Source organism: Schistocerca cancellata, chromosome 7 (genome assembly GCF_023864275.1).
Source record: "Schistocerca cancellata isolate TAMUIC-IGC-003103 chromosome 7, iqSchCanc2.1, whole genome shotgun sequence".
Taxonomy (NCBI): domain Eukaryota; kingdom Metazoa; phylum Arthropoda; class Insecta; order Orthoptera; family Acrididae; genus Schistocerca; species Schistocerca cancellata.
In genome coordinates, this window is record NC_064632.1 from 89,938,908 (window position 1) to 89,961,973 (window position 23,066).

The 23,066-nt window shown below is 41.0% G+C and overlaps 1 protein-coding gene across 6 annotated transcripts in view; it reads left to right on the forward strand.

Moving 5' to 3' along the window:
• Nucleotides 1–424: 424 nt before the first annotated feature.
• The window catches only part of LOC126092392 (LIM domain-binding protein 2), an 846,950-nt gene continuing 824,308 nt past the window's right edge, over nt 425–23,066 (forward strand). For 3 of the 6 annotated variants that reach the window (XM_049907960.1, XM_049907963.1, XM_049907966.1), the window contains exons 1-2: nt 425–1,072; nt 1,684–2,341. In XM_049907960.1, the coding sequence (XP_049763917.1) occupies nt 1,036–1,072; nt 1,684–2,341 (695 nt within the window). In that variant the 5' untranslated portion in view covers nt 425–1,035. The remainder of the gene's footprint in view (nt 1,073–1,683; nt 2,342–23,066) is intronic. The other 3 variants (XM_049907962.1, XM_049907961.1, XM_049907965.1) reach the window with 3 other exon arrangements.

The following is a 23,066-nucleotide window of genomic DNA, read 5'->3' on the forward strand; positions in this document are numbered from 1 at the left end:
ATGCGAACGAAAAAATTTGTCAGGTGGATGTAAAGAAAGCTCAACAAAAACGCAAAGTAACAGCTGTCAAGTCACAGAAATTAAGTTTCATTTGGTGACGCCGGTCATCGTCTACAGAGTGGCTGACTATCTCCGAGGATGTGTGGCACGACAACATGCCCACCGCTGCCTCCCTCAGCCGGTCGCGTCGCGCTGTAAAAATGGCAGCATTCAGTGGCTTCTCGCAGGATAATTTTTGCAGACGGCCCAAGAAGAAAATTAGTTGACACCGCTGCCACGACTTCCCCAACACAAACGGCCCTCGGAAGAGGCAAGAAAGGTGGGCGTTTGCTTTATATTTGAAATGTTACGCTATCTATTTATGTGAGTTTGGAAAAGAAAAATGGTGAATTATATCGGAAGTACTGCCATGCGTTTTAGCAGAGTGTAATTATCTCGCGTCAGTTTTCGGCTTGAAAACCTTCGTAATTTCATATGCTGTGATCTGTATTTAAATCTATAGGTAGAAATAGTGCAACAGTACCGTGGAAGTGACGTCTGACATGCGTTTGTCCATTATTTCGTGTATTAATGTATACTCTATGTTGATTAAAAATCTGCGTTCACAGTGGTCAGTTTATACGTAAATACGCACAAGATTGTGAATAAGGACTGAAATAAAATGCTTAAATATATTACAGTTATTTCGAAGTATACGTATGTGAATAAATAAGTGATATTTTCTACGAGTGGCATAAGAAGATAAACATAAGCTTGACCTTGATGGTGTTTACTTGCTGCGTTTCTTGAGAAGTTATTAGAAAAGACGAAAATCTGACAGACAGAACTGATGTTTGGCAAAATGAAGGAGAAATTTAGACTAAACATGGAAATGCTCCCGTGCGTCGAGTTTGGTCGATTCGTGATATGCAGTACACGATATTTTCTGAAGGTGTGCGTTCGCAGAAGTATGAACTTCGAGTGGTCTTGGTGCTATGCGTCTACTAAGGCAGAGCATAAAAACATACAAAGTTTGTTAATTTCGACACTGACAGAATGAGACAAGGGCGCGGAGGACAGCGGAACAAGAAATGTAAATTAATATTTAATTTTTACTGGTCTGTAGCCCAAGGTTTAACGGAATTATTCTTTATTTATATTAGGAGTTGAAGTAAACATAAAGCTGCCAACTCGGAAAGTTCTTCAGATAAACATTATTTTGTCTTCGTATACATATTCTTTTCTTAATATCGAAAATAAAAGTGGCAAAATATTCATAGTGAACGTAGATTTTGTTTATTGTTTTCATTTTGTATGTGTGTGACAGAAAAGGTTACTGAAACCTTATAGGAATGGCTACGCGGAATTGATTATTCTATTAGGAACGAAATGTGTATTTGTGCGTAGTTACAGCCAGTGAAACGCTTTTTTTAATAATTATTATTCGTTCTCCTAAAGGCATACTGACAGTGAAGTGAATGAAATATAAACAGAAAATAAACCAGTTTTTTTGTAGAAGTATTTTCTCTTCATTAAATGTTGTATGTACACACAGAAGATCTAAGATAACCTTATTCTATCAAAGTTACATGTTTCTTTCTTGAGTATTGAGGAAAGGGCAAACTTATCTTTTAGCTTAGAGCAAAAACTATAAAATAGCAAACTGCCTGTGCTGAAGAGCTAAATGTTACTGCATTCTTTTAGGCTGTAGAGGTCGTGGTGCACCACCAATCACGCTGCCAGCAACACTGGAGGACCCTGCTGCCACCTGGAAGGGACCGCCACCCGGTTCGGAGCCCCAGAACTTTTCTCAGAACTCTAATCAGAACTTCTCCGGACCGCCGGCGGGCTTCCAGGGGCCATCGCCCTTCCAGGGCCCGCCGGCCGGTGCCGGCTCACCTGCGGGTGCTCCCCCTTACTCAGGAGGACCACCACCTGGTTCAGGAACACCTCAGTACACTGCTTCACCTGCTCCATCTGGTTCATCTACGCCAGGACCGGGACCACCTCAGTCGGCCGGATTCCCTCCACCTCCGAACAATGGTCCACCTTACAACGGACCCGGTCCCGGCCCCGGGCCATTCGGATCGCCGTCTGCCGGTGCTCCTGGTCCCGGACCTGGACCTCAGTTTGTTGGACGGCCTGGATCCTCAGGACCACCGTTTGTGGGCGGACCTCCGGGTGCAGGGAACCCTCACTTTGCCTCACCGGGACAGCCATTTGGAGGCCCTCAGTTTGGTATTCCTCCTGGTTCACCATTTGGACACGGCCCCGGACACCCAATTCCAGGACCTATTCCAGCACACGGCATGATGCCGGGGCAGATACCAGGACCCAATCCCGTCGACAGGATAGACCAGGGGTAAGTGTTAAATCTGTGTATAACACTCCTTCAAACATGTTCACTCACAACAAACTATTTTGAAAAAAAAATGTACGATTTCCTTAATCTTTGCCTTGGTTTAAAGTGATGTAAACATGTTTGCTGGTGTGCACCATTTTAACTTATTTGATACATTTAAATTCATTGTTCTTGATATTGGTTGTTTTTCATGAATAGGCTCCTTAATTGAAAGCTGTTTGATTTTACATATTCGGATAAGAGGATATTAAACTTGACTGTGTGATTTAAGGCTGTGCATACTTGCTTTGAAGGATAACTTGGTAAACAAGCATTTTCTTACACTACTTCAATCATACATAGCAGCTTGATTTGTGCAGTCCAATGCTTATGGGCACTGTAGTTTTGTCTGTTAAGCAGTCAACGGAAGAAGCAAAAGGATTTTTCATATCACTTAGTGAAGTCTTGACACGCGTTACCTTCACAGAATTCAATAACACGCAAACAGTGTGTGAAACAATATAGTTGTGCATTTGAGTTTATAAACAAAATATTTTGTTATGTGACTTTGATGTTTGTAGTTAGACATGTTATTGTCCATTAATCAATAAAAATTCTGTCTCGAATTCATGGAAGTATAGTCAACTGCTGGTTACTGCTGAATTTCTCCTGCTGATACAGTTTGTTATATGCAATAGAGCTACTCCTTTCACTTGTCTTGTCCTGTTTCTAGCTTTTTATTTGATGTGAAAACTCAGTGTGCCACAGCATACATGAAATACTTAAAGATATGCTGTTTGATATAAACTCTTCCAAATTGTGAGAGAATGGTGCCTCATATTTTGCTGTTTCCGTCGTATTACTGTGAAGATGAGATGAGCCTTTGCTAGTGTACTTCTCTGTTCATGTGCAAGAGACATAGTAGGGCTGTTTGTTATGGAATTTCGTGTCTTTTAATGAAATTTGTTAATAAAAAATTTTTCAATTCAGGGTGGATTTCTTTATCACTTGTGATGTGAGGGAAGTTTCAATATATTTTCATTAAGATAGTTGTATGATTGGGAATATGCATGAAATATTGGACTTTGATCAACATTCTGTTTGTGAGATTTTTTCTTCAGTTTATAATATGTTTTTTTATACCTTTATGTTCTTTATACTTTTGTGTTGTTCTGTGTGACTTCTTGCTGTGAGAATTATTTTGTTGACATTTTGTTATTTTTGACATTATTAAATGCATGGAAGTTATTTCTTCTAAATGGTTTACTGAAATTAAAAGATTATTAAGTTTTTGATGCCTTTCATTTTTTATGTAGGTCCTGTGTAGTATTTATTTCTGTCTTGATTGTTTCAAAACACAGTAAGGTATCATTACTACCATTGACATCCTGGATAGTAAAAATTTGTTTCTTCTTGTTTGATCTGGCGAATACTTGCAAGAGTTTTTATATAGTGTCACATATTTCCGTCAAACAGCCATACATATACAGGTTCGGAATATGTATTTTTAACTACCAGTGATTACTTCTGCCAGCTCTTCACCTACCTCCACCCCTCCCCCACGGTCCCTACACCTACTGCACACTCTCTCTCTCTCTCTCTCTCTCTAACTACCAGTGATTACTTCTGCCAGCTCTTCACCTACCTCCACCCCTCCCCCACGGTCCCTACACCTACTGCACACTCTCTCTCTCTCTCTCTCTCTCTCTCTCTCTTCCTCAGTGAATGAATAAGTTTTCCCAAGTATCTCGAAAACATATGTACTATATGCGAAATCTGGTGGAATGCCATTTATGAGCTATAGTAAGTCAATTTCAATCTTCATCAATGGTGTTTAATGCTAACAGTTACAAAGTACCACATGGGCAAACTATACTATACAACGTTGCTAAGTTTGCTTATGAATCACGCATTGAAATTTTCTGATGTACCTTAAGACTTTAATGGTCACTAGGAATTCATAAATACGGTTATGAAAGCGTGTTTACAGTTGTATAAAAGACAAATCAATACACATGTAATGGTTTTAATTCTCTTTATTTATATATATGTATATGCCTATTCATAACACTTCTTCGCCACTGGGATAAATGGAAAGTGTCTATTTTGATTAACACAATTTCTTTTTTACACATGTTGACATCAATCAAAGTTCCTGATTTGATGACTCTGATAAGAACCTACAGGTTTTTATTGAGTAGCAGAGTAGGCTGGTTCAGAAGTTAATGAAATGAAAGGGTATAAAAGCTTCATGGCATATTAAAACTGTTGCCAGGCCTTTTGCGGGCAACTGCTCTATGAGGACAGGTTGTGAGACATGCTCGGGTATGTCAGTCAGTAGTGCAATTGCCTGTGAATGGCAAAGTTCCCGAGTTTGAGTCTTCAGTCTGGCACACAGTTTTAATTTGCCAGGAAATTCCATATCAGCACACACTCTGCTGCAGAGTGAAAGATTCATTCTGAATAAAGGCGTATCATTTTCAAACCAGCCTTCATGTTGTAGTATACTTTAATGGCAAAATTTGATTATTATCATATGCATAATTGTTGTATAGTAACAGTATTACGAAAAGGACACTTGCCACTAACCATATAGTGGAGATGCTGAGTCGCAGATAGGCACGACAAAAAGAATATCACAAATAAAGCTTTCGGCGCACACACGACTGCAGTCTCAGTTTGTTTGTGTTTTTATTTGTTTTTGTTTGTGTGTGTGTGTGTGTGTGTGTGTGTGTGTGTGTGTGTGTGTGTGTGTGTGTGTCTATTGTTCACAAAGACCTTACTGGCCGAAAGCTTTATTTGTGAGATTCTTTTTGTTGTGCCTATCTGCGACTCAGCATCTCTGCTCTATGGTGAGTGACAACTTTCCTTTTCATAATATTGTTACATTCCATCCTGGATTTTCCATTGTTTAATTTTTGTATAGAGGAGTTAGGAGAACTCCTTAGTGGTTTACTATAAATAGGTTGACAAAAAAAGTTCAGTAGAATAAGACTGCTGCTAATAATGAAAAAGTATTAAAGTGGAAAATTGGTTCTAGAATCGAAAGTGAAACACAGCTTGTTTATCTTGAAGGCATTGTTCAAACATATGAAGTGAAATGAGCCCTTACTCTGACATGAAGAAAAATAAATGTACAGTTTAGCTATGATATTGTGAGGAAGAAACAAAAAAGGTGTTCCGCTGCAAAGTGCTCAGTGCTCATCATAGCACACAATACTTTACTGATTATGATTAAAAGACAATTTCACCTGCCCATTTGCATAGTATTCTAAAATGGATAACTAAGCAAATATGTATTTCATAATATTTTCCATGGTTTCTGTAAATTGTGTTAGGTAAATGTCAGAATGTCCGGTTTGTAAAGGATACAGCTGATTTTCTTTCCCAGTTTGAGCTTGTGCTCCAAGTCTAATAACCTCTTCAGCAGCAGGACATTAAACTAAATTTTTACTTGCTTCTTTCATTTTGGCCAAATGCAAAATGACTGTCTCTTGGTAAAATTAGTGTTTTACGATGATGGAAGTCCCGTGAAAGAAATGACAAACAACTATTGAAAACAAGCAGCACCCACCCACTTGCAAATGAACAGTGAATAGTGCATAGGACTACTTAAAATGTTTGAAAATCAGACCGATATTTGTTTCAGGGGCAAGTAATAGAGAATATCAAATAGAATAGGTTGCCTGTACCTGCTCGACTATAGTCTGTAAGGGAATCCAACATGCCGCTGCACGGCTGAACATACTAATACTTGCCAGGATGATTTGTGTGATCTGAAAAATATAAGCTTGGACAGATAAACAGGCTTTGTGCTGTGTAGACTTACACCATGTGATAAGTCCAAACATTTAATCTTTGATGTAAAGGACAAATCGGGCTTGAATGTGTAAACCACAAGCAATGAGGTGCTAGTCATGCAAGAGTTTCTAATGTATTTTCACAGGAATACTACTAATTCATTTGAGAGTACATACAAATATTTATTTTAGACACTTAACGTACAGCGGAAAGCATTTCAGTGTTACCAAAAAAAGAGCACTAGCTGTTTTCCAAGTGACCGAGTATCTTCACTTGATTCACGAAGATGCCAAGTGGATACTACTTCATGAAGAATTATACATGTATTTATGTTGTCCATTCTAGGCACTGAACACTGTGATTGTGCTTAAATAATTCATTATTTGTGTGGTGACTGTGGTGCCTATCTCTTTGGTGTTTTTAAATTTTTTATTGTGGTGTTAACCAGCTTTAAACCCATTGCTGACCTCTCATGGGTTGGTACATATTTGTAACTACATGTTATGTACCATGTGTAGCTGGCCGTGAGATTATGGTCCTATTGTGTTATCCCGGAACTTGTGAATATTGCTCTTTAAAATGCTGTATTATACTTTGATCAAGGCCTTCATCCGACATAGATCACACACACAAACAAACACTCACACACTCTCTCTCTCTCTCTCTCTCTCTCTCTCTCTCTCTCTCTCTCTCTCTCTGTTGTCTTCGGTTATACAGACCATGCTATCTCTATGTCAAACCATGTGCATTTCACTGTTGAGTTTTCCATACTGAATATAAGGTATCCTTATACTCAAAACTTCTAGACTTTAATGACTGTTCCACAATCTCGGCAACTATAGGTGAGTCATCATAAATTGATCCCTGACAATTGCAGTGGGCTGGGTGCAGCAGCTTTGCAGGTCTATCTCATCCAGTAATGTTACGCAATTTTGTAAACTTTTCTGTGGGAACGTCTCATTGTTGTCACAGCTCTGTAGACGGCTGCTGTTTTCACCAGCAGCTGTTAGCTCTTTGCAATTGAAAGCTGACAACAGTGCTATGAACTGGTAGAGTTCTCCTTAAGCTGTCGTGACTGTAGCTGGATATGGTACACAGTATAAAATTGATGTAAATATAAACATTCTGATGTAGGCCTATGCTGGCTTGGAAGCTGTCTATAAAATATTTTAAGGCTCTATAAAGTGATTGGCCACAGTTCACACTCAAAATATACACTAATCATCAGTTAGTTGTCAACAGTGCATGTCACAGAAAAATATTGATTATGAGGGAAAATTTCATTATACAGACTTTATTAGTTTTACCGGTTTTCTTGTTGCTGAAACTGCTAGAAGCACTAGAATGTAGTTTGACAACCATGTAGTGGAGTTCAATGACACTATATTGTTCAGCACAAGCTGTTTGGGTTTCTTTAAACCTCAGCTGCGCCATGCCCAACAAAACCAAGAAAAGAGGTATGGCGTGACAGGCGTGTCTGGTATGGATACCAAACAGCACTGCTCTCCACAACAACAAATAAGCTCCGTGTAATGTTGGTACATCAAAGGAAATGGTTCATTCATGGCCAGCATTGTTTGGGATGCGTTTTTTTGTTTTCCATTCTTATTGAAACTCATGTACACACTGGAACTTTGCTGCACGCCTATGAACACACTGTGCCTTACTGCACTGCTTTACATCGCGAGTACTGAGTGAGGTGGTGCAGTGGTTAGCACATTGGGCTCACATTCGGGAGGACAACAGTTCAAACCCGCGTCCAGCCATCCTGATTTAGGTTTTCCGTGATTTCCCTAAATTGTTTCAGGAAAATGGTTCCTTTGAAAGAAAACAGCCGATTTCCTTCTCCATCCTTCCCTAATCCGAGCTTGTGCTCCACCTCTAATGACCACGTTGTCCACGGGACGTTAAACACTAATCTCCTCCTCCTCCTCCATTGTGAGCCTCTGCATGTCGCATACAGTGTGGATGCAGCTGGAGGTAATGTCAGAGTTCGAGAATGTTAACACTGTTTAGAAAAATTGTTGCAGCGTCCTGTGTAAAGCAATCATATGCAAGTACACAGTTCTCAATTACCTCTCAGTTTACACAGAGAGGTAACAAGAAGTTTTAATCTTGTCATGTAAGTATATCATTGTGGAACCTAAGAAATATTTTTTTATTTTTCATACACTGTTCTGATTTACAGGAAATGTGCAAAACAACTCTTTCACAAAAAACTGAAGCTACATTAAGGTTACAAAAATCACTTAAAGTGTGATACACACTGATGAATGTATCCAACTCAGTTTGATACTGCACTTTCCCTTGTTTAGTGGCTTAGTGTTATACAGAAAATATTAAAGAGTCTATCGTTTGACCTTTCATGACTTACTAGTCTTAACATCTGCATTACGGAGAAAATAAACACACAGTTACGTGTTTGTAGGTGCTGCCAATTTCTACAGCAAGTACATAAATGTGTTATAAATTTAGCAACTTTTTCGTTTTTACAAGGCATTCCAATGTATAAAATGAATATTTACATATTTCTTTGGTTTGTTATCATCTACTCCATTAAAGTATCTTATAGGATTTAAATTTTGTAATCAGCTGTAAACTCTCTTTTTTTTCTCAGTTTGAGCCCAAGGTTATTTTTTTGTAAGGGAACAGGGGGTTCAAAAACTGCTTGGCAAATCATACTTAAAGCATAGGAACACAATAACTCAGTTACAATGATAATATCTATGCATTACATTATTACTATTTTTTTAATAAAAGAGGGAGGTCATCAGTACTTCTCTCTCTCTCTCTCTCTCTCTCTCTCTCTCTCTCTCTCTATCACTGTGTAAAGTTTTGTTGGAGAATGAGGCATATAATTCTTTGCGATCTCTCTTCTGCCTGAGCTGAGAGTGCCGTTTATGAACTGCATTACTATGCAGGAAGAATTGCTGTAACTATGTATCAACAATGCTTGAGTCCTCACATTAGTTGTTCTACCCCATTAGTCTGGCACAAGAAAGTATTGTGCCTGTGTTTGCTGGTTTCAGAAGTCGCAGGGTGTGTTTGGTCCTCTCACATAAAATTTAATTTGGCTTTCTGGTTGATACTTTGTAGGCAATGGGCACCATTCATAATTGAGGCTGAAATTGTTTAACAGGTTTTTAAGAGCAGAAACAATGTTAAGTGATCGAATGCTGATATTTGCTTGGTTTCGAAGAAGAGAATTAGTCTTGATCTTTGTTATAGTTTGTGTTACTGGTGACACTGCTGGTGCAGTGACTACTACAGTTACAATTGTCAAATCCAAATCCTCATTTTAGTGTTCATCAGTAATTTAGCTTGCATGTGACTGATGTATGAGGAGGCAGTTCAGATAGTGCAAACAACTGAATTTCCTACTTCACAATCTGTAGTAGGTAGACTGTATGTTCCATGACAGCACATTCTTTTTTTGCGTAGAAGGACGTTTATAGACCTTAGTGGGAAATTTAAATTCTACCAATTTGAACCCAGGCAATTGTGTTTCTGGGCAATACTCATACTAACTAGACAATCTAGGCATTCCTAACAGGCCGGTCCCAATGTTTCAGACTATTGTTACATCTGTCAGACTTTCAAATTACACAGAGGCCCTTCTGCATTGGGCTCCTGTGGATTAGGATGTGTTGAAAAATGGTTTAGGTATAGCCTAGGTATCCTTTCCGTAATTACTCTTTCACTCTGTTCCAGTGCGTTAGCTACAGTTTAGTTTTGTTAAAACATTATCAATGCTATTCACAGGTAACAAAACTACAGGCTGCAAAAGGCAAATGTAAATAACCAGAAGAAAATGCAAGAATTGGAAACCAAAGGTGTCTTCATCGGTCAATAGAGCAAGGAGGAGTAGATGAAATGAGAATAAATAGGAATTACATAAGATGAGTCATCCTGGGCTCCCAGTCAGTGGAGGAAATTAACCATGAAATGCTACCAAAAGGATATGGAGACCTGAGACATTAGAAGTGCTAGGAAATAACAGTGGAAAAGTCAAGAGATCAGTAGGGGATTGGTTGAAGTGGGACCAAATAGACAATAGAAAATACTAGCATCAAGGAAACCACACAAGACAAAGTTGTAATGGCCTAATAATCTATAAGGAAGATTATTTGCAAAGCACCACCTCGGTGAAACACAGACGTAGCTACAAAATAGGGGATGTATTGCAGATTGTGAATTCCTCCATGCTGAAACAGATTTTGATACAAAGGATGTGTAAGAGACACTAGCAAAAGGCAGCTGACATAAGTCATTTGTTTGTTTGACAACTATTTGCTAACTGGAAATTTTCTGTATAAGTTCAATTAAATTTTCCATTTTTGTGATCATTTTTAAAAAATATCATTCAACATGGCAGTAGGGTGATGCTGTCTACTTAAAAAGAAAGAAATTGTGTACCTCGGCTACTGGCTTTCAAAATATATTATACAAAACAAATGAAGGGCAGATTAACAAAATTTCAGTTACAATCAAAATTATCGGAATGAACTAAATTGTAGGTAAACATAACGATGTATCCAGTATCGGGTGAGGAGCATACCATGGAACTCCAACAACTGTACAACACAATTAAATGAGATATGCTGTAGATTTGTAGTAATCTCCAGAAGTGTAATGTAGTCAAAAGATCTCTTTCAAGAGACCCATGATGAAAAGTTTTGAGAAGTCTGATGCTCCTTTCAATCCATCCCCCAGTTTCACCATAGCCACAAACTTACCACCCTGTACTGAAGTGAAAAATTTAATGTAGGTTTCTGTTTGATAATATTCTCAGAGTATAATTTTTCATCAGGAGATTTGGAGGATATAGGCAGTAACACATTGACTGTCACATGCTTATTGGTGGATGTTTTACACCAGGCATGTGACGTTAGACACGAGGCTCTGCTGTGACTGCTGATGGCCGCATGATGTCATGCACGTCGTTCTTCTGTGGCCTTTGCCGATCATTGGGCCTTCAGCATGTTCACAATATTTTCAAAAGAAACATTTATATTTGTGAGAGATCGATGATTAGACATGAGTCCATTCTGTGTTTTTCATTTTTTATAGAAATAAGTCTTTGTGGGGTAATTTCTCTGGTGTAAAGTTTTGGTTTTTGGTACTCAAAGGACAAGAAAGATATTTACCTTCGTAGGGTGCAGATATGTAAGCAATAACTAAATTTAGTCATATTGTACAGTAAAATGTTCCGGTGAACTTGTGTTCATCATTATCAGTTCTGTTTTCTTTAGCTGTGGACAGAACTTTTTGCAAATATTCCTAACACTCCTGAGGATGGTAATGATTTGCTGGAATCAACCATGTGAACATTTTTATAATAATTACAAATCAAGTCTAAATGAAGAGAAAAATACTGAACGATATGTGTGTGGTGTTTTGTACTCATCATAGACTGTTGGTAAGGTAAAGGACTCCAAAACCTGAAGATTGGTTTAAATGCCTTAGAACATTATTAGGCATGGCCTATTGGATGTTTGTTTCTCCAATCTTTGAGCCATCTTACACACACAGATGTAGGGGGGGAACTACAGTTGAGCATCGACTCCGAACCACAACACAACTTGGAATTTTTACATTCACAAGTTACTGCTAGAGGTGAAAGAATCAGTGAACAACAGACAATGATCCTAGGAGCAAATGTGGATTTGTAGTCTGGCAATTGTCCACTTAGTCACCAAATACGGATCGTAAATTTTCACATGTAATGGCACAAAATAAACTTGATAAAAAATTGTATGCAATTTTGTACCTGTATACATTTATCCAGGATTGATACTGCCTATAACGCACTACTGTGTTTCAGCTCCTTATGGTGCATTTATAGAAGTAATTGTTGTGTCTGTAGATGAAATAGCAGGAATCTGAGTAGTATTGGCTAGGTGTGAGGAAGAGAAAAATTGTGGGGACTCGGAGAGAAAATAATGTGTCTCATGCTTCTATGGAGAAAATAAGTTATAGAAACTTACTTATTTCTTAATGAGACAACTAAAAGTCAGAGTTGTGTGTACTTAATACGCATCAAAATTCTCATCAGTGATTTCTCTGTTATGTAACAAAGGAGTTCTTAATTTACCTTGAAGTTTTAATTAGAGAAGTATGTTAAATATGGAATGAAAGTTAGCTACAATGGCTTCATACCACAAAATTAGAAATGGCTGAATCGGTTACAAATCAGTGTTCATATGTCACCACAATATGGAGTAAATGTTAATGGTGAACATAGACCAAAGGCTACACTACAGATCAGTCTGTTACCACATCATTTATTTGATTTTCACATTCATTTGCTTCACCATCTCACAACCAAATTGACCTCATCCAACCTAAATTGGATTTCAGGATACTCTACAACTCTCTCTGTCCCCACCACCGAGATTTGAGACGAAGGGGCAGGGGAAGGAATATTGTAGACAAACCACACTGCATTCGTTCTGTGGCAGATGAGTTGTTCTTAAATGGTTTGTTGCTCAGCATGAGTCTGTCTTCAGCATACGGTTTTTTGAAGAATACGATCCATGTACATTACATATTAAATGGTCAATAACGATCACTGTGACAGTTCCACTGGTTGAAGGTTGACTCACACTGGATGTGAAAGGAACAGAAGACGAAGTCACTGTGAAATGGAGGTGTGTTCACTGTCGACGGAATATCAGCACAGTATAACTTCACTTAACCTGGTACCAAATGATGAAAGTGACTTTATGAGGTATCATCAGTAAAATAGAAAGTTGGAAAATACTTTAAGAATTAAAGAACTGGGAATGACCGATATATTAACAGCCTATGCAACATTCGTGATTAATTTTCTTGACAAAGTTTGTGTCGTAAATTACTGATAAATCAAATGAATATTTCAATTTGTAGATATTTATTTGCTGGAGAAAATATTTACATACAAACACTTAACGAAAAAAGATGGCAATACATAGAACATTTTCAATATATCCATTGTGTTTTGTTCAGTTCCAAACTAGCAGATAACATCAAAAACTACTGTATTTTGCTCTGGCAATAGAGTTTATTTTTTCACTTTTAAAGAAGCTTCTTTAATGAAAATTCTTTCATCAGTTTAAGTTCTTGATTTGTCAAATAGTAGCCCTTTTTTTTCTCAGGTATTTTAAAACCCAAATTAGTTTTCGCATTGAGTTACCTAACTTCTTTTGGGGAAGAACGCTCATGGAAAAACTATCCGGGTTCTCGTGGAACCTTTGCAGTATGTCTCGAAAAATGAACACTAAGAAGACACAGTATTATCAATGCCGCCACCCTGCCCTCCCTCACCACCACCGCCGCCAGTGTCAAAACTTTGTACCCGATAAACGTAGACATTGACTCGTTTCGTGTCGTTACCGGCTGTATGAACGCCCCCATTTGAAATTCATTGAAGAATGTTTTGACGTTCCGTTCCGTCAAGTGTGAATCGAGCGTAAGAAACTTAAAAGACGCAGGAGGTAAAGCCACGCGCTGCCTAACAGCTGAAGTGTAAGCAAGGTTGAGTATCCTGTCTGCTCGGGGTGACTGGTCGGCACGTGTCGGTAGGTAAGGAGGGGTGAGGTGTGGGGTGGGAGAGGGTGTTTGGTGCGCAGGCGCTGCAGCAGCTGCACCCAACATCCCCCAGCTGCAGCAGCTGCTACAGACCCGCTGCTTTTATGAAGTGTTGGAGCCACGTACACGCTCTAATGTCTTCTCTCGGGCCTACATACTTCCTTTCGGTTATAGTGTTCAAAAACTCTCACTTCATATTAGCCCATATACGAATGAAAACTCAAAAACACTGACTGCGTAACGGAAATAAACAGTCCTGAACATCATAGTACGAGTATGCTTATTACGGTATTTTGCCGGCACAATTCTTTAAACACGAGAGATATTAATATCAACAGAACGGGGGAAGACAGCTTAGTTAAATAAGTAAACATTGTAAACCACTTGGATAGAGAGATGTAAAACGACAAAGAAACAGATGGCTTCTGTAAAGAACAAACGGGGGTGTAAGAAGAAATTAATGCCAAGGTGTTAAACGCGGCTGAAACAGCAACTGTTGAAATTCTTCACGGCAAATGAATGCCACCATTTCATAATAGGTACAATAAGTGACTTGGTGTTACAGTGGCTAGTCTAACAAGGGAACCTCCCCATCGCACCCCCCTCAGATTTAGGTAAAAGTTGGCACAGTGGATAGGCCTTGAAAAACTGAACACAGATCAATCGAGAAAACAGGAAGCAGCGGTGTGGAACTATGGAAAAAATAAGCACAATATACAAACTGAGTAGTCCATGTGCAAGACAGGCAACATTAAGGACAATGTGAGCCCCCCAGCGCCGTGGTCTCGTGGTTAGCGTGAGCAGCTGCGGAACAAGAGCTCCTTGGTTCAAGTCTTCCCTCGAGTGAAAAAGTTTACTTTTTTTGTTTATGTTATGATCTGTCCGTTCGTTCATTGACGTCTCTGTTCACTGTAATAAGTTCAGTGTCTGTTTTGCGACCGCACCGCAAAACCGTGCGATTAGTAGACGGAAGGACGTGCCTCTCCAATAGGAACCGAAAACATTTGATCGCAAGGTCATAGGTCAACCGATTCCTCCACAGGAAAACACGTCTGCTATATTCTATACGACACTGGTGACGGCATGTGCGTCACATGACAGGAATATTTTGTCGACCCACCTAACTTGTACACTTTGCGAATCGGTAAAAAGATTCTTCTACCTTGCCCAATACTACGGCGCAGTTACCTCACATCGGACGGACGGACGGACAGATATTAATTGTCTGAAAATAAACAATTAAACTTTTCACTCGAGGGACGGCTCACCAAAGACCTCTCGTTTCACAGCTGCTCACGCTAACCACGAGACCACGCCGCTCTTGAGATCACATTATCCTTCATGTTGCCTATCTTGCGCACGGACTACTCAATTTGTATATTTTGCTTTTTTTTCATAGTTCCACACAACTTATTCCTGTTTTCTCGACTGATCTGTTTTCAGTTTTTCAAGGCCTATCCACTGTGCCAACTTATTGCTAAATCTGAAGGGGGTGCAATGGGGAGGTTCTCTTGTAAGAATCCAAAGGTGCCGGTTAAACCCCAAGTGAGACCTAGAATTTTTATCTGTCACTTCTGGCTATGTTTGCTAGTGAGAAAAGTGCCGAGTTTCGTGGTTCGGAATTCACATTAAACTGTAGATCTCCTTGTACGAGGACGCGCTGAGAAGTGATTCATCCGAATATTTATGTAAGAACTCTCATGGCTTTTTAAATAAACATTTTTAACGCTCTACATTTTATTCTTCATGGTTACACATTGCAGTCCTCTGCCGAATTGTAGCGTGTAACGTGGCGGTGTGTACTCTTAAGTACGTCGGTGCGTGAGAAACAGCGTGCTGTAATAAAGTTTCTAAGAGCAGAAAGCTTCGTCCACACACAGAGCACCCTCTTCCTCGACGTGGCAATTCCATGCTACACAGGAGCGCCGCTACATCTGCAGCAAATCCGACGCCTTGGATTCAGTGTCATCGACCATCCTCCGTGCAATCGCTACTTGCCACCATCCGATTTTAATCTGTTCCAAAATGTAAGGAACATCTTCGAGGACTTTTTGATAGTGATAAAGCGGTGCAAGCAGAGGCGAGGATGTGGCTCCGTCGACATCGTGAAACGTTCTACAGTGACGTTATCAATGAACTGGTCTCTCGTTGGGAGGAATGTGTCCGTTGCCAGTGTGTGACTATATTGCGAAATAAATATGTAGACATGAAGAATAAAAATCTAGAATGTTAATAAGGTTTGCTTTATTTAAAGAGTTTTAAGAGTTTTCACATAAAAAATTCGGAGATATTAGCTTTCAGAACGACCTCGTAACTGGCTAAGTAAACCAGTTTAAGAGCAGCGAAAGGCAAAATCACATCACTTCCAATAGGACCATACCTAACAAAGCATTGTTGTGTTCAAACCAATCTATGGATTGCGGAGAGCTCTATCTTTACCTGCAATGTTCTTAACTGAAATATAGTAGTGTGTATCCGATTTGTGCATATTATTTTGATGTGATGCGGCTAACTTTCAAAACAACTGGAAAGTAACCTGGGTAATTGAAGGTACAACCTTACTATCCAGGGCCATCTCGCTCTTTCTTTTGCAAGGAGAAGAGCGAAAACATTTTGAAGTTTCTCGTAGAATGGCTCTGGGTTTACTTCCTACTTCTCAACACCTATTATACATCCCATGCGACCCGCCCCGTTAGCCACGCGTGTTAACGCGACCTCCGGGCGGAAAGGTGTGCCAGCCTGGAAGTGTTTTTTAGGCAGTTTCTCACATCCCACTAGTGAATACCTGGCTGGTTCCCATTTTACGCCTCGGATACACGCTACGCAAACAATTAGAACACTTTCTTACACTTGAACCAAAATTTACTCAATACGCAGTGTGTACATTGCTTCCGTCCTCGGGGGTGTGTTGGAGACCGATGACCTTAGCTGTTTGGCCTCCTTAAACATTCAGAATCTGAAAATCCCATGCGAGATAGACTGCAGCGTGGACTGTCTGGGACAGTCTGCTAACACGACGTGCGAGGCATGCTGCTTCTTCGTTCTAATCGAAGCTGTGCTCAGTGCTACAGACGAGAAAACGTTCTCTGGGTATGTTTTCGTACGGAGTACGTAGTCTTCGTAGGACCGCTTTCTTGAGTTACTTCATAAGAAAACGAGATCTTGTTGTGTCCTGGTTTGCTATAGCCCAGTATTTCGGCTATCGTTTTGTCGTTGTAGATACGATATGAGATCATTGATATCTAGAACGAAAAAAAAGATGTTAACACATGCCGGGATTGTCACCATAACAGCGCGTACCCCCCCCCCCCCCCCGATCTCCCCCCCCCCCCCCCCCCGCCATACACACACACACACACACGCGCGCGCGCGCGCGTGCGCAATTAAAATGGTTGGCATTCCTCGAAATAAAAACGTCTTTGATTTGAAGATATTTACCGCATCATGTACGTTTTCATTTCATGGTATATGGTGACCTATTTGAATTTAATGTACCGCGTGTTCTGGTAAGGTAACTAAGTCCTCATTTAGGTTGGACTTTTTTTCGTCCTAGATACAGAATCCTACTTGTGTGATGGTACGATATAACGCCATTCGACAGGAACATCGGACGACGTTACATGTTGATATAGTCCACGCTGCTGGATGGATTATGTTTTCAAATTGAAACACATGACGTAATTCTTTATGCGATGCTTCTTGTTAATGCGTAAGGGGGCGAAATTAACTAATCACCTATAAAATAAAGTAAGAGTATTCATATCAAATAAAAAAAACAGCCTCACGCTGGAAAATTATTTATTTCAAGAAATATAATCCGACCCTGGCGCAAGATTCGCCTGCGATGTTTATCCGATGTCCACGCGTGATGTCATAGACTTGTTTGTTCGTCCGCCCTCTCCACTTTTCTCCATTTTAAGTACCTGAACAATTCTCTTTTATTACCAATCTTTATATTATCGCTTATAACGTAACTGTTCGCGGTTCGAACTAATAATGTTGATCTTGATTCTGTACAACACGTAGACGTAACTTCGTGGTATTATCATGTAATTGTTCAGCTATCCGATTCAGATGCAACTGAGGAAACACTTATGGACGCAATACTAATTTTTATCTAAGGGCGCCAACTTACAATGTTTTTTTTTCTTCATTAACTACAGGTAATGCTTGCTACATTGTTAATAATTTTAAGAATCCTACTCACATGCCTTTGATTATCACTTCTTTGTTCAGTGTCTCGTAATATTTTTCCTCAAATTTTTCTGTGCCTTGTCGAGCAACTTAATTTATTCTTCAGATTAAAAATAAGTTTCTCATTCCGCAACGCTGCGATGAAAAATCGTTAGAGTTGAAATTGACTATAGTGTTTAAGGGCGATGGTCGTAACCACTGAAATTATCCGGACACAATTCGTAATCTATCGGAGATCTTCATTCTGCCAGTGCCTCTGCCTGCTACTTTCCGAAGAACACAGTCTCTTGAGTAAAGGACCGGGTCTAACACACAGCTTTGATCCATCACAGAAGCTCATTTATCTTCTTTTCCAGGGAAATAGGACGTTGACAATTACGAATGTGACAAACCATTTGTTAATCGTTCAATAACATTTTTGGACATAATTATTAAATTGCATTATTAATAATATTGCTAAACTTACTGGACAAAATATTACTCACCCCGTTACAAAGAGTACGCTGGTTGCTATGGAACTCTGTAGATGGTTTAAAACTGGTACTTGGCGACCATGTGACCCTTCACTGTTGAAGTAAGTCATGCCAGTGACGCGATTTGTATGTGCCAGACGGTTGTATGGAATCAGCGCAGCAAGACGGGCCGAAGTGGAGACGGCACAGAATGGCAACAGGAGCTATCGTCTTTCGACGTGGCTGTGGCCGCACCGCGAATGAAAGTGCCAAATTGTTGGTGTATAGACCTGGATTGTCGAACGCATCTACAGGAAATGGTAGCACACGCGCATCCCTGTGACACGGCCTAAGAACAGTGGTCGTAAAAATATCCAAACCTACAGTGAACGGAAACTATTGTCTCACCTTGTCAATAACAATCAGTTTCATTGTTGTCAGCTAAGTACGGTGTACCTGAAGCAGCTTCGGAGGGAACATGGCAACGGATCTTCGTGCAACGGGCATTAATTATAGTAAACTACCTCGCAAAAGACCATTTTCACAGCGGGTCATAAAACTTGCACGTCTTCAATGGGCCAAACAATGTTTTGGGGGTGTTAACCCGGGTTCACTCATTCAGGGTACTGTGGACGTGAGCCAGGATGTTTTATTTCATCATTCTCGGTGACCTAGTTTTTCTCGTTCTACATTTTCATGGTGAATGTGCTATAGACAGTTCCGGTTTCCAGGATGATAGCCATTTAAAAGGCCTGTGCGCATACGTTCCGTTCCTGGTTTGACGAACACTCAGGCACATTACCACCCTTTGACTGACGCACGAAATCCCACAGAAAATGTCTGGGACTAATTTGAAACAGCGTGTGAAATGTAGTAATCAACAACCCCTCATGTTGTCATATCTACGGGATTTAGTAGTCAATGAATGGCTTCAGTTGGGTATAGCATACCTGACGAAACTATTAGACTCTTTTTCCTCGCAGAATTTGGGCTATCAGCGTGATATCTCCGGAGAAGGGGGATGGGGGGACTAATTTTACTGCCCGGCTTGCTTATTTTGTGTTATTTTTGACTGGATAATATGGTCAGCGTACTTAAAAGGAGAAAAGGCCGTGTTTTAACTTCCCGACGACGGTAGTGACATTCAGATGGAACACAAGCTCGGACTATAGTGGGAAGTGGGAGGAAATCGACTGTGATATCTTGTCAGAAATCCCCCTGGTATCCTCCCGAAGCACAGTCCGGGAAATCGGCGAGATTTCTCGATAGTCGGACAGGAATTCGAAACCACCTCCCGATGGGCGGGACCAGTTTCATGTCCACTGAGCCACTTAGTTTACAGACAGAAGCAGTGGATATTACACAAATAAAATAACAGGCCTGCCATAACGTCACAGAGAATGCATGGCGTCTACTACGTCTATAACGGCAAGCCTCCTTTCGGCGAATGGTGCATAAGAAGAAAGACTTGATAAACCTCCGTGCGGCGTATGAGCTCAAACTTCTGATTTTCTCGTCGTGGTCATTTCGCAAGGCATGGAAGTAATGTGTTTCCTTCTTCGAATGTACATGTTCGAAATTTCAACCATATACCTCTCGGTGATAAGCATCGCATCTCTTGTAGCGCGCGACACTGTAATTTTGTTCATCTTACTGAGCGATCCCGTGACAGATCATCTCCTTCTCTTCTGTTAATATTATCTGGTAAAGACATCAGGCTGACGGCAGCACTTAAGACTCTGTGCAACGAGAATTTGTAAGACATCTTTCGTAAATGAATTAAATTTCCTTAACGTTCTTGGAATGAAAAGATACGGTATTATGAGAAGCATTTCTGCAAAGCATTCTTCGCCAGGTAGTGGCGTGCCGAGAGAGTATGCCGATGTAGAAGGAAAAATTTTGTTAGAGGAAGTAAAGTCAAGTGAGTGGTAGAGTAATTCTGCAGGAGCGGCGTGTAGAGTTTGCACGTGCTGGGAAAGTGTCTAGCGGCGCACAGCGCCCGCCTCGCACGTGTCGCGCAGCGCGCTCTGCTCCGCCCCCTGGCGCCAGTCGGCCAATGGGAGGAGGTCGTTGTCGCGTGGCAGCGGCGTGTGGCGCCCCACATCGATACTCGAAACGCGCCGGCCGCCATCCGGCGCCGGCTCGCACGCTGCTCTCGCGCCTGTCGATTCTGCGTGTCGATGTCTCGCACTTCAGCGTCTGCCGCGCCACGCCGTAAACTTCTCTAGTGTCATATTCTCGAGTCACTAGTTGTGATAATCATTAAGTATTCACATTCACTGTATAGTACACGGCACACGGTTGAATCTTGTCAAATATGTACATCATTTTCGTTTATAAATTTGCAATTACAACTTCGAGGTGTTACAATCCTACGCGGGGCAATTTTCTGCCTGGAGCTGACATGTTCTGCTGGGAAGTGCACTGAGGTGACAAAAGTCATGGGATAACGATATGGACATATACAGATGGCGGTAGTATAGCGTACACAACATATAAAAGGGAAGTGCATTGGTGGAGCTGTGATTTGTATTCAGGTGATTAATGTGAAAAGGTATCTGACGTGATTATATCCGCACGACGGGAATTAACACACTTTGAACCCGGAATGGTAGATGGAACAAAACGCATGGGCTGTTCCATTTCGGAAATCGTTAGGGAATTCAATATTCCGATATCCACAGTGTTAAGATAGTGCAAAGAATACCAAATTTAAGGCATTATCTCTCATCATGGACAAAGCAGTGGCCGACGGTCTTGACGGCCGAGAGCAGCGGTCTTTGCGTAGAGTTGTCAGTGTTAACAGACGAGCAACACTGCGTGAATAACCACACAAATCAATGTGGGACGCACGGAGAACGTATTCATAGGGACAGAGCGCCGAAATCTGTCGTTAATGGGCTATGACAGAAGACGACCGAGGCGAGTGCCTTTGCTAACAGCACGACATCGCCTGCAGTGCCACTCCTGGGCTCGTGACCATTATCGGTTGACCTCTAGGCGAGTGTTAAACCGTGGCCGGGTCAGATGATTTTCGGATTTCAGTTGGTAAGAACTAATGGTGGGGTTCGAGTGTGGCGCATACCTCACGAATCCATGGACCCAAGTTGTCATAAGGCATTGTACAAGCTGGTGGTGGCTCTATTACAGTGTGGGCTGTGTTTACATGGAATGGACTGTGTTCTTTGGTCCGACTGAACCGATTATTGACTGGAAATGGTTATGTTCGGCTACTTGGAGACCATTCATGGAGTTCATGTTCCCAAACAAAGTTATCATGTCACGGAGCTACAGCTGTTCGCCATTGGTTTGAAAAACATTCTGGGCAGTTCGAACGAATGATTTGGCCTCCCAGATTTCCCGACATGAATCCCATCGAACATTTATGTTGCAGCCATGAACGGCTATATACGGCTCAGTATTTCTGCAGGAGACTTCCAACGACTTGTTGAGCCCCTGCCCCGTGGAGATGCCCCAGTACATCCGGCAAGATGAGGTCCGACACTATATTAGGAACTATCCCAGGAAATTTGTCACCTCAGTGTACATCGCATCCTTTTGGCATGAACTAGGCTACGGAGGGTATTGTATTGTATTGTATGTTAACCGGGGACCTAGAAACGACGGAGAGGCTCCGTCGTCGCCGCAGCCTCAGTGGTCCACAACCCCACGACGACTGCCGCAGTCCACTTCACCCTTCCGCAGCCCCACACCGAACCCAGGGTTATTGTGCGGTTCGGCCCCCGGTGGTTAAAAAAAAAATGGCTCTGAGCACTATGGGACTTAACATCTGAGGTCATCAGTCCCCTAGAACTTAGAACTACTTAAACCTAACTGACCTAAAGACATCAGACACATCCATGCCGAGGCAGGATTCGAACCTGCGACCGTAGCGGTCGCGCGGTTCCAGACTGAACCACCTAGAACCGCTCGGTCACCCTGGCCGGCAGCCCCCGGTGGATCCCCCAGGCAACGTGTCACACCAGACGAGTCTAACCCCTATGTTTGCGTGGTAGAGTAATGGTAGTGTACGCGTACGTGGAGAACTTGTTTGCGCAGCAATCGCCAACATAGTGTTACTGAGGCGCAATAAGGGGAACCAGCCGAGGTATTTAAATATTAAATAATCTCTCCCAGCCCCATACAGAGTCCTAACGTCATAACAGTTATGAAAATTTGTGCCTATGAATTTTTAATGGCTATGACACTACCTGTAAAACTGAAAACATCGGCGCCACATATGTAGCTGGTGACGTAATTTTCTGTACAAAGTATGACTGAATATTCAAATGAGTTTGCTTTTGTGGACATCATCATGACATCATTACACACTGCGTACAAAAGCGGAATGCAAACTGTCGCTGAAACGAGGCAAAAGTCCTTTCTTCTTCACATATCATTAAGAGAGCCATTGCGCTCTTTTTTCATCCCCAATTAAGGCTGCAATACGTCCGGATTTCCCCGGATTGGTCCACATTTTGAGGGCATCTAGAGGCCTGCTGAAGGGATTTTTATACAACTGTCCAAGGTAAACCTGGACCTTTTTTGTGTTTTGGAAATTCGGTTGATTGGCAATACATCGTAATAAACCTTAGATAAAATTCATTAAAGTAGGGCCGAACCGAAGACAGTTTTTTTCCGTTTTAGTCTTTCAAAAATGCAGCGGCAAGCACGCTTAGACGCTCTTCTGTACGCATTCAGTATTCTCTTAAATGATCTTTACAACTTTG